Here is a 13,016-nt window from a genome sequence, read left to right on the forward strand (position 1 = left end):
TAATTTGTGTAAACGTCTGGAGGTAGAAGGAATATAGAAGAGGCCAAAACAATGCATAGGCCTATACAGTGAGAGACAGAATTATGAACTTACAAAGATGGATTGTGCAGTAATACCAGTAATCCCATCAGACACAAGGAAACAGTTCCTCCAGCTGCTTCAGGCATTCAGATAAGGAACAGCAAAGCAACACGACAGCATATTCTCATAGTGCCCTCATCCATGTGTGACAACTACATATCCCAAAACCTGTGCTTGTTCAGGGAGCATGGCATTTCTGAGGTTGAAAAGCTCAGAGTGAGCTCAACTGTGATGTACAGGTTTCTACTTGGTGTAGAGCATGACACGTAACAGTGTAACATCTGTGTTTTCTAAAGACAATATAATGCAAAGAGAATGTGTCTGAATACACAGTTTGTTCTAAAGCATTTATGTTCCCTTAAAATAAAGGGCACAACCCTAATTTTGCATAAGAAGTCTGTGTAGTCAAGACTCTGAAATTGTGCTGAAATGCTAAAAAAGAAAACTGGCTGTCTGAATCTTTCCTATCAAGTATTTTTATTTAACTGAAAGTTGACAGTAAGTGTTATGCAAACAACGCAACGAATGCAAAGTTATTCCAAGATGTTGGCTTCCTATTATACAGCAGTTGTGCTGCTTTTAGTCTTCAATGCCCACAGACTATTTCACTGAACATTCAATCTACAGTTCTCCTCCATATGCTAGATAACGTGAGAGCTGAAAGAGGTTGAGAAGCAGAGGAGTTGTGATCAGCATGAATCTGTCAGCGAGTTCTATAACAAATAATGCATTCTTTCACTCCTGGGCTGTACTTTCATTAATTCTGTAAACAGGTTGGCTGCTTTTTTTAATGCAATCCGCTAACTCCAATTGTTCCTCCCACAGAAACCCGACTGAATTAACTTTTCATCACCATCTGCACTCCATTTATGATGGCAAAGTACTGTGATGACAAAATTGTTCAATCTCCTCTTTGAGCCAACTCTTCTCTTGCCAGGAGCTAGAGTTTAATCAATAGACACAATCAAGCAAGCCAAAAAAAAAATGCAATCGTAAACTAAAACGTATACTGCAACACAGTAAAATCTAAGCATGTAAACATTCGGTTCATAAGAAAAAAATCACCTAGTTCCAGAACCTGACAATAATTTTCATTTCTGTTCTGTCATATATTTGTCTGGACATGCTATGCTAGATTGTTTTGCAGACTCTGTAATAGTTGCACAGAAGCAACACCCATCAGTGCTCACACACACTGGAGATAACAATACAGCACATCTGTTACATGCAACATACATACGTACTATGCATTAAGCCAAACCACTCACAGCCTCTATGTCTATCCACTGACCACAGATTTTAACAAATGCAGAAAACTATGACATAGCCAAACAGCTGAAGAATTTCTAAATATACAGAATCAAAAGTGAAACTGCCTTCAAATCAATATATGTCTCATTTTGGAATACTTTCAGGTCAGAGAGGATATTTGTAATGTCGATAGAAGTATTAACGATTCCAGGTAGATAATCTTTCCCAGGATACTTCAATTCATGCAAAGTATTAAAAAAAGGTGGAAAAAATTGTTCAGCTGTCAATTACTCAGAGATTTCTTAGTTCTTGTTCTACTTCCAGCAATAGAGAGATTTCTCTTTCATATTGCTTAAGTATACTCAGAATTTAACCGACCTTCTATAAGATACTGTTTATCTCAGTTGACCCCATATAAAAAGCTTAAAAATGAAAGTATCAAAACAGTCTAATCATTGGGAGCAGAAACCCTTTATAGGTCAAGAGTTAACAAACCGACCCTTGGTGAGCTTACAGAAAACGAACCTTACTGGAGGACTTGTGGTTAAATAATTGACTTTATAATCTATTTCCTTTACAGATAAATAAATGTACAAATACAAACAACATGCAATTCTCTGGTTTTAGCTTATACAGTAAAATACTGGCAAACAGTTTGAGATTAAGCCAAGAGAAATCATAAAACATGCAAACACTAATCCATGAAAGTAAAACCATGAGATGTGTATAATCTTTCAACCCACGTGATCTGACATAGGGCTTCAGAGACACTGTTATCTTTTTTTGATGCCATTTTTAAAACTTGATTCTGAAACATGCCTTCGTGAGCATTACAAGATGAGTGTCTGAAGGAAATCACAGATTTCTTAATCAGTCTCCAACTGTTTTTTTCCAGTGGTACAGAAAAAGGGACATGTAGCTTTCACAAATTTGAATTACAGGCATGTAGCACAAGGTTCTTGAAATCTGACTTAACATGATTCAGACACAACATTATCAATTTGACAGCGTGTTTCTGAACGAGTTTCGGGATGGATCGCACTGAGTGAATCAAATCTTCGTTTAGTGGTGGTGCCCCACCTGGATAGAGCAATTAGATAAAAAAATATTGACAGTGCTTCTTAAGAAAGGAAAGCAGATAACATCCATATTGTAATGTAGGTAAATCAGTTGTTTCATTAGTTACTGTACTAATTAACTCAAGATATAAAAAGGGGCAGCAGGTTCCTTGTCACATACAGCACACTGTGACCAAGAAGGCTAGTATAAGACATGCAGAACAAGAAGCAGACAATCAAAAGCTTGAATCAACAGCGGGTCTCTCCAGTGGAAGTGAAAAATAAACCCAACAAGAGAAAACTAGGAGAAGCTAAATAAGCTGCAGCTTCAAAGCCAGCAACATACTTAGAAAATTCTCACCAGCCATCTTACCTCATTCAGGTACAGAATGCAAAAATATGAAACTTCTGACCTGTTTTCCCCACTTATGACTGTGAATGTTTTCCCAACAGCAGGGGTGGTTTTTAATTAATTTTGTCTCCGCTAAAATAAATTGGCCACCTAGGGTTTAGTGTGGTAGTATGTCAACTGGTAGATCAAAAATGAGCGGCTGAACATGACACCCTGGCCTTAACCAAAAGCCCTTTAGAGCTGCAGAAACTGCTGTAGATCTGTGTGGCAGTATTGAACAAGCCATGTGCAGTTACGCAATTCAAAGCATTTCCTCCTACATTCATTGATCAGTCAACTTCGTGTGCTGAAAATGTCAGCAATTTAAATGACTGAAAAAGAAACTCCCAACATTATTTGTAAGACACTGTTTTTTTAATTATCTGGACCTGTAGAGTTCGCTTTCAGCATCTCTAACAAAGCTAGATTAAAAAAGAACAATTATGAAAAATACTACAGACTAATTTTCATCAAAAGACCCAAAATCCAGGATGCTGTTGTAGACCTCATTTTCTGCCGTGGTGGAAATACAGACATATTAAAAAGCAGAGGAAACAGATAAAGTGATGTCAAATATATCATACGACTGTCAAAAGCACAGGGGTTCTCCCTTAAAACAAACTTCAAAAAGTTGCGCAAGAGTCATTTTCACTTCCGTTCTATATCTATTATCTTTAATTCTAAATACATACACACTGCTTAAACGTATAACTATCTATTTCCCCGACAATGATCGCTTTTAAATACCGTTTAAGGAGACAATAAATAAGTAATGTGTCTGCCGGAAAGCCCGTTTCTCCACAGAAAATGACTTTTAGCAAATAATATGTTTGGGGGTTTCCCCAGATTTTCCACGACAGTAACTTCCCACTGTTAGTGGGAGTGCTTTCACACCTCAAATGAGCAGGAGACATGTAACAAATAGATCACAGCACACTACATCAATGACACGAGGTTTATTATGTACTGTTGTAATGAGTGGCTGCATATACACACTTTCTGTGACCCTCTCCTACTAATTCTGAGAACCAAACAGCACTACCAAAGTAAAATGCTTAAATATGTAATGTAAAAAGGTCTGCATGTATGGAAGAAAAATATATCCTTTGGCAAAAAATGAACACCACAAACCAATTTGTTTACCTGTGAATGTGTTTATATGTGTCAGTGTGTTAATTTTGTGAAACTAATTCCAAAAATTAATAATTACTAATGAGGCTCAGTGAACACTTCTGTATTCCACTTTTGATGAAATGTGAAACATCACAATAAGAAGGAATATAGCCAAAGTAAAGGACCAGAAGAAAGATGTTTAATGTTAGGGAATTAGTTGCCTTCAAAGCATTTCTTTCCATAACTAATTACACACTGTGACTGTAAATTAATCTAATTGTGTCAATGAAATAACACCATAAAATGAAGTTCAGAGTTTGGACAACAATAATATTAATACAATTTATAGTATATACTGTAACTATACTGCAATTTTTCCTACTTGGTCTGAGTAAGCCTTTCCAATGCAGAGATTCTTGGAACAGGCTAGATTTCATGCAGGATATGTGATGCCAGCATCAAGTAGCAACCAAAAGAACTATAAAGGCCGAATCTCTTTTTTCTCATGTGTGTAACCTTCATGTACATTAGAAACCACCCTGGCTCAAAACAAAAGCACAAAAGTATTTAATACCTATAGGCATGATCCTACCTTTGTAAAAACAACTGGTGCGGCAAATCTGAACGAGACCGATTTTATTGTCGACTGATTTTTGGCATTATTTTTTTTTTCTGTGACGTACCCAACCAGTTTTTGTTAGAGGATGCTCTGTACCACAATACCAGCCTGTAAGACCCCCTCCAGCACGCCCAACCACACGGCTGCTCATTCATTACTTGACATGCTGCAAGCTCCACAGCCCAACAGGACGGGCAACACCGAACTGGAGGCCTGCAGTTGTCCAGGGATTTGCAGGAGTGAAGCCGGGAAAGCAGAGAGAGCCCTGGCTGACTGTTCTCAGCTCTAACTTGTGACGCTGGTACCAACTATGGGCTGTTTGTTTGGGAATCTCAGCTTCCTGAATAAGCCTTAATACTCTGAACTGCTGTGTGAAGGTGGTGGCATGGTGATGCATTGATTAGCATTGCTACCTCACAGTGCTGTGGCCCTGGGTTCAGTTTCTGGGGTGCCCACTGCATGGAGTTTGTATGAGCTCCTCAAATGTGGGTTTTCTCCTGGTGCTGTTTCCTCTCACAGTCTAAAGACTGGTACAAGTAGGTTAATTAGCTTATAGGAAAATTGGCCCTGTTGTATGTACATGTGTGTGGTGTCCAGGATGTATCCTGTCTTATGCCTGTTGCTTGCCAGGAAAGGCTCCAGCTCCCCCAAGACCCTGTATTGAATAAAGCAGTTTAAAAGTTGATGGATGGATATAAATTGTTTAAGGATGAGTTTGTCAGGTGTCTTATGATTAGGAGTTGCAGGAAGGCCTGTGAGCGAGCCCAACACAAAGGGATATTGCCACATTAACACAGCGTTCACACCCTTTCTGCACTAAAGGGGCTGATCCAAAGATGTGAGAAATAACTTATTTCTTATTAGTGTCCATTTCACTTTTTGCTGTCCCAATTCCCTCTTTCAAGCCAGTTCCCAAATCATTCCTTTTTTAACCTTCCTAGAACTGGAAGTGGAAGCTAGCAATTGAGTTCAGTCCGGTTTTCTGCAAATAAACAATGAAAGAAACGGGTGGAATTACCTGCTTGATTAACATGTAGGTCTCGGACATGATCTTCTCAATCCTGCCTAAGTCGTAGGTCATGATTTTCTGCCCCTGCTGCCACACTCTGTAGGCATCCAACAGAAGCGTTTTACCGGACTCTGCGTCCTCTAACAATTTCCTTTTCCTGCTGGGTCTCCGGACGATGCCAGGCTCTGTCCCGCTGGCAGTCAGCTGGCCCTTGGCTGTGGTGGCCAGCTGCTGCTGCTGCTGCTGCTTGGAGCTGATGCTGAGTTCCTCTAGGGACAGCTCTGGAGCCCTGCTCGTCCCTGGGGCCTTCTCCTCCGAAACCTGGCCGGCTTTTACGAAGTCCGTCTCAAGGGATTTAGAGGCGGCGTCTGTCCGGCCGCCCCCTCCCCACTGTCCAGCCCCAGAGTCCAGCTCCATGGGCTCATCAGCCCCAGGCTTGGCCGGCTCCGCCCCTCCGGCCTCCTTCCTCCCAGGCTTGTCATCACCCTGCTGATCGGCAGTATCCATGGCCTGAGGAGACTGTCCGCGGGGGCCCTCCCTCGGCCCGCTGTCCGAGCTCTGCGCACTGACCCCCTCCGTCAGCGCCGGCTTCTTGGGCAGCTGTCGTTTGCTGTCCTCCGCGCAGGGCTTGTTGGAAACGTCCGTCGTCATCTCCCCCATGAACCCCGAAGGCGGTTTGGAAGTCGGTTGTTCTGACACCTTAAAAGAATCAAAGTGAGAAAACCAAAATAAATCAGTTTTTTTTTCCAGGATTTGCACAGCTGACAGAAGCTTTGAAGCTGGGTTTTAGAACGGTTGTCTCTGAGACAAAAGCTCGATTAAGTAAGTAAGTTAAGATGACCCTGCCTGTTGATTTTCTGTTGTTGTTTTTGCTTCTCCGAAACAAAAATGAGTCTGGTCGGCGTTTTGGTGAGCAATGTTTTCATAATTAGGAAGAAGGAATGGCAGAGGAAAATCAGCTAGCTTTCAAGCGAAAGAGATATGGCATAAACATCACAGATGAACTTCTGAAGCCACTGTTCACCAGCTTTCCATAGCGACACTGTTTATCCGCTATTCAGACCACGTTAAAATGTAGTGCTTCACGGGTGGATTCTGTTTTACCCCAGTGAGTTTGTTCAGAGTTTCCTCCAGTACTTTCACAGTAAGAAAAAAAGCTCTCTTGGCAAGGACCTGGCGGTCGACATCCCGTAAATATTTCCTACAACGACAGACAGAGAACAAGAAATCATTGCACAGCGCCACTACAGTGGTCAGACCTTCAGGGAGCTGTTATCTTTATTCTTTGCCTACAACAGGTTGCAAGCATGCCAGCAAAACCAGACTACTCTGGTAATATGCAGTCTGTAGAGCCTTTATATCATACGCAGCATGTAGCGTTAGTGATAAAAGCATTTTTAGCTTGAGAAAACACCAGTCTCATTCACTCTACCTTATTCTTATTATTTTTTAAATTAGAGCTAACATTGCAGGAATATCAAACTCTACATGTTTACTATACCACACTAACACACACATGTCCACGAGCAATCATTAACATGTTAAAAATGTTAGATAATGAGATACGTACAGCACGATCCAAGAGAGAAACTTACTTTCCCTGGTCTGGAGTCCTTTGAAGCATGAAAGAGACTTTGAGCAGAGTATCGTGGTCCTTCAACTGGTATAGCACCTCCAGTAAGAGAACAATGGAGCGGTTCATATGAGATGCAAAACTGCCCGGGCGATCAATTTCATCCACTGGAATACGCCAGATTCCCTAAAAAAAACACACAAAAGAGAGGTGAACCAAAGAGCATTGCCTCGAACAGAGAAAGAATGAGTCAGTGCAGCACTTTGTTCTAGGTAACAGAATGAAGGGATTCCATAACTGTCTGGCAGGCTGAATCTTTCCTTGGGACAAAGTGTAAGAATGGTCCACCTCTCTAAAATGTAGGAGTAAGTCCTCTTCACAATTTGAAAGATCATTTTAACCTGGTCCATGCCTGCCTAATGGGTCTACAGAAGGGAGAGATTCAGAGAGTTAGTTTTACACAGTCAGCCATGTTGATGAAGCTGATACCCTGGCCTCTTTTAGGAAAAGGCTGAATGAGATCCTCAGATCATGAGGCTACTAACAATCAAATGGGTAGTTGGACCAAATGGCCTCCTCTCATTTGAAACGTTTATTTTATTTCTTTTGATGAACACTAGAGAGATCACCAGCTCGGTACCTCCCAGATATCTATGAAGGAGTTCTGTCACTGATATAAAGTAAAAACACTTCAGTGTAAATTAAAAGTGTAATTATATGTTCAAAAAACACATGTATCGAACAGTACTGTATATATCAAGTATCGACCGCAACTATTTCATCATGGTCAAGCAAAGCAATGGACATAAATTTGTTACTGATACTGCACCAAAACAGATATGTGCTGTAGATGATAATATGTATTGTTATGTATTACGTAGCACATAAATGCTTGGGGAAGATAAGGTTATACCTCCAAACAACAATAGGAAGCAAATTTAATATCCATCTGTTTTTCCTGAGGAATTCAATTGGAACACCATTACCAATACGTAGCTGTAACATTCAAGTTTTGCCAATAGTTTAGAGAGATTTTAGTTTATCACAAAACAACACTAATAATAAACACAAAATAAAAACCTGGACGTCACATCCAGTATTTGAGAGTACAATATAGCCACTATGTGTATATCAGATCAATTAAACAGGACTGTTTCATTCCATGAACTAGCTTTAAGGATGAACAGCAATGCTTGTTTTCCACATAATGGGTAGACACTACAAAGATTCAAGTTTAAAAAAGGCAGCAAACGGCCTGTTCAGATAATAAAGACTGGGGCACACAGCAGGCCAAGACTGGTGTGGAAATGTCAAAAGTGACAGACTCCACAGTCAAAGCAGTGGGACTACAGGAACTAGTCCACAGCACACTTCATCTTCGTCTTGGCACGCAAAGGAGCATGCATCCTGCCACATGCCACTGGCCCAATCTCAAGCCGAAACCTCAGAGAGTCTGGGACACAGTCATTTATCAAACAATCACAGATTAACACCATGTTGTGGCAACTGGTTTTCTAAACAGTTTATAAAAGGACGGATGATGGAGTGCTACTGGGGCTCGCTGTATCTTCAAGAACATAAAAGACAAGAGAAAAGCTACAAGCAGGAGGAAACCATTTAGCCTGTGTCACTTGTTCGGCTGCAAGTCATGTGGTGGACTGAGGAACAAGTCAAGGCCATTTCAGACTCTTTATAAAGCGGCTCGAAACTTGTCCATACTTGTCATATTCCTCACTGTACCACTTTCCTGATCTTTACTGATTTGAGTAAATGATGCTTCCTGCTGTTTTTATGAACAGAGACTGCAGAAGCTTGTCATCAGGACAGGATGTTTAAGCCATATCCAGTTTGACATGAGCACCTGGAACATTTTTCACGCCAGAAGCACACTACCATCACAATATGTCTCTTCCCCTTAACAAGAGGGGCTTCTGAAACTGATGAAGTCCATATCTCAATGTGTAATTCTGATATACATAACAGTTTTAATACATTCAATAAGATCACATGGTATAATGAAATACATACTACACTGAATATCGTCATTTTAATCAGTAAAAGAAGTACAATATCAGAAGAATCCAGAGGAAGTTGTATCCTTGTCATTTCTGTGTTCAAGGTTCTAAAAAAGCCAGATAAAATGAAGCAGGTTTATAGGGTGATAAATACAGACTCTACAGAGTTTCGCCATTTGTAAAGCTGCTGTTTTGACGAGACTGCACTCCAGAGACTAGTTCTGTTGGCACTCTCAGGTCTGACTTGGAAAGTAGCCGCAAACTTTCAGTCTGCCAACTGCGTCTGTTCGGAGCCAATTTCCAATTTACATTTAGGAATGATATCACACCATCTTAAACAAGGAAACTTTCCTGTCTTTGGCTTCAGTGGCTTTGACAAAGTGCGTTCTAGCACGAGAATGGAAACAGGGTTTCCCATGCCAGATGCCACTGAGTCTGGGAAAGGATCAGGCCAACAGTGCGCCTGAACAGGACCTGGACGGATTGTTTTCTGATGCAATGAATCTGCAAAAAAACCTCAATTTTGGCCAAAGACCTTAAAATATGCTCTTATATTTTGCAATCTTGTTTTAGCATGATCTGTACACTATATAGCTATAGTTATCCATTTTTTAGAAACCATTTAAACATCAATAACAGCAGAATAATATAAATATTATCTAAAAAAGCTGTTGGACACATACAATTGTTTCTGACTGGCAATGTTTCAAGATCACTTACAATAGAGATGTTTGAACTGTAGGCTTAAATCTTCGGTATTACACAAAAACAAGCTTGTATTAACTCTGTCACATTTTAACACTCTATGAGGTCCATGATAACTACACACTATATTGAAATATTGAGAGGTAGGTCTCCCCCCACCCCTTTCACATTTCTGTTTGTGGTAAAAGGGAAAGGACAACTGGCTAATTTGAGCAGCTTCTAGTGTTTATTTTTGTCTCACATGTGCACAGCTGTTTCCTATTGCTATAGTCTCAAAGTCCCTCAAGCACTGTGTATTGTTAGTGCACTGACATCAGGAAACAATTAAATAGGAGAAATGGTCTAATCAACAGACAATTTTTATTTCTTTTGAAGAAAGACTAATAAATAAATTGTGGCGCTTGTGGATTTTTACAGTAGTTCGAAGAAAAATAGGGCAAAAAGCTGAAGCCGAGCTTGTAGGCTGAGCAGAACAGACCGATCCGCACAGAACTCTTCACGGGTTTGATTAAACTTTCAGGGTTGTGCAGCAGCAGCCTGTAGAACCTTGCTGACACAAAACATACCACAGAGGAAAAGCAGGCACAAAGCATTATGAAGGTCCACCTCAAGGTGTCCAACCCCTCCTCAGAACCCAAACACGCCAGCTAAAATGAAGCGCATGTGCATTCATTCACACGAAAGGGTTGAGTTGGTCTGGAAAAAGCCACCCAGCCATACTGCTGAAGTGGTTCCCCCTGGGGTCTTGAGAAAAAGACCAGAGGAGATTCCATACTGTATACGATACAGATATGATACCAGCAGCCAAAGGAGAAATAAGGATCAAATGGCAGAGCTTTGTTTTTTTAATCTTCGACAATGGTCTCTGCTGTAGATCAGATACAGATCCAAGCCATAAAACACCCTGTTCTAGAGTACTGCCATGACATGGCGATACGAATTGTGACTCTAGCCATGTCTGAAAGCTCAGTCTCAAGGTTCATTCAGGACCGAGACCAATTCCACTGACTACAACTTGATTGGGAAAAAGTGGAACATCTCACAATTTCATAGACTATTCATAGTCAAAGCTTGGATATTCTAAAGATTTTTTTTAAATCTCCATTTTGGTTTTCAATTCTTCATTTGGTAAGGCAGGGCAGAGGCCATGTTATTGTTTGAGTAGTTAAAAATAACCAAGGCAACTAGCTACAGATCTCATTAGGGCATCACAGGAAGAGGAAGAGTCAATTATTTGTTGATGAAATAAAACACATTAGTCCCATGTATTAATTTGAATAGCCATTCCAATTAATGATTCAATTAAAGATTCAATCTATTGACATTTTTAAAACACTGGTAAAACACAAAGGCAGCAGACATGTCTTACATGAACACATTCAGACAGTAATTATAAATATTTGAAGAAGCAGCTAATATTCTAAATTGATGTTTAATGTTCTCTTTGAAAGCACATCTGTTTATTAAAGCTTTCCTCTTGAGGTTTTGCCAAAATCTTCAATGTTTTGTTTAATGCTTGAATATTTCTAAGTAAATCACAAAACCATGCTATATTTCTTCTGTAATTTATCTTTATTTCAAGCAGCAATGCAGCAATAATATTTTTGCTTAACTCAAAAATCAATAGCACCTACTTTGATGCTATACTAATCTGCTGTACCATAAAAGGATAGTTTTCCATGATCTAATAAAATAAAGGTTCTTCGTTCTCATTACAGTATTACTATATTTCAGATTTGTTGCTGAAGAATAAAATACCACTTGATGTGACGATTTCAGATTTTTATGACTCTGCTTTCTCAATTAACATTTATTGCTATTGAAAGATAAAATGATTGATCAATAAGCATGATGTAAACAAGTGTCAATTCATTTGCAGGCCTGATACATCTCTAGCTGCATTGCCAATGGGACAGAGAAAGATACCAGTATTTTAACTTCACTGTATCCGATTTAAACATACCCTGTGTTACAAAATGTGAAATAACTGTAGATGTCAGACAGAAATGCTGATTCCAGATCTCCCATTACTTTAGTGTTTTTTTTTTAAGTACATTTGTTGAAGAAGGAAAAATAACAGAACACAAGATGTAATAAAAAAAATGTAGGACAGACTTAAAAACATCTTTTTTTTAATTTCACACAAACTGTGGCTTCAGGAGGAGAAAATCGACGACTTTAATGTTCAACCACAGAGATCACAACAATCTTCCAGCAGCTGTAAACTGGAATGTGGGGGTGGAAGCAGGCTCCATAAACATCGCCAAACAGAACTAATGGATGAAGGACCATCTTTAGTTGGGATTCCACTGATTCTAGCTGCTTGGGACACAGCAGAAATGGCTTTACACAGATTACACTGGTCCAGAGGGTATAAGCAGATTTGAGGAACTTTACTAGATATTAATTTTTTCTAAATCTGATCAGTATTTCCTTTAGGAAGCATGGCCTTGCAAGCAAAAATAATAATATAGTATAAATCTGGATGTCCCATTTTGCAGTGTTTAATTAGTGGCTTAGAGCTCAACGATTTCTCCCTTTCCCTTAGCTCTCCATCAGATTATTGTGTCCTGCTTTTTATCTGGAAATGATTTTAATATTGTGAAGGGGAGTTAACGAGTTCAGCCTTCAACCCCTGACTTCAACAGTCCCAGCCAAATACCTCCTGTTACTGTAAGTTATTGTGATGGCCTGCATGCTGATGCTCCCATCTCTCCTGTTTGACTCAGTTAGAAAGGCAGACTGCTACCTACCTGTAGAATTAAATTACACGTTGTGAATCCAGACTTCTGCAGCTACACATCAGAATAAGGCTATCCAATCCCTGCCAAGAGTTACTTGAATCAAGACCAAGGTCTACAAATGAGTACCGCATGCAACCTAAACTCCTGAAGGCCTGAGTCACTGCTGTGTCATGGTGCCTCTGTCTTGGTAAAGCCATGTGGGAAGGTGAAGGAAGATTTAATGTAAGAGAATCATCCTTCAGGCACTCTGGCAGGTGAGCTTGCCTTCTGTCTGTTCCAGAATCACGCTCCTACAGATCACTCTGCACCATGTTGAAGGAAATAGGCAGCAGCCTAGAAGGTCCACATGATTTCTGGTCTAGTTCAGTCACTCCCCAGTGCAAAACACAACCTGAACCCAATCAGATTGGGCACAAAACGCCAAGCACTGCCTATAAGTCAATGGCTGACATTTTTT

At 40.0% G+C, this 13,016-nt stretch overlaps 1 protein-coding gene across 6 annotated transcripts in view; it reads right to left on the minus strand.

Moving 5' to 3' along the window:
• cabin1 (calcineurin binding protein 1) overlaps nt 1-13,016 on the minus strand; it is a 111,544-nt gene that overhangs the window by 22,669 nt on the left and 75,859 nt on the right. For all 6 annotated transcript variants that reach the window (XM_015366283.2, XM_015366282.2, XM_069182354.1 and 3 more), the window contains 3 exons: nt 7,118-7,281; nt 6,627-6,723; nt 5,532-6,221 (listed from right to left, as the gene is read on the minus strand). In XM_015366283.2, coding sequence (XP_015221769.2) covers nt 5,532-6,221; nt 6,627-6,723; nt 7,118-7,281 — 951 coding nt within the window. The remainder of the gene's footprint in view (nt 1-5,531; nt 6,222-6,626; nt 6,724-7,117; nt 7,282-13,016) is intronic.

Source organism: Lepisosteus oculatus, chromosome 22, assembly GCF_040954835.1.
Source record: "Lepisosteus oculatus isolate fLepOcu1 chromosome 22, fLepOcu1.hap2, whole genome shotgun sequence".
In the NCBI taxonomy this organism is placed as follows: domain Eukaryota; kingdom Metazoa; phylum Chordata; class Actinopteri; order Semionotiformes; family Lepisosteidae; genus Lepisosteus; species Lepisosteus oculatus.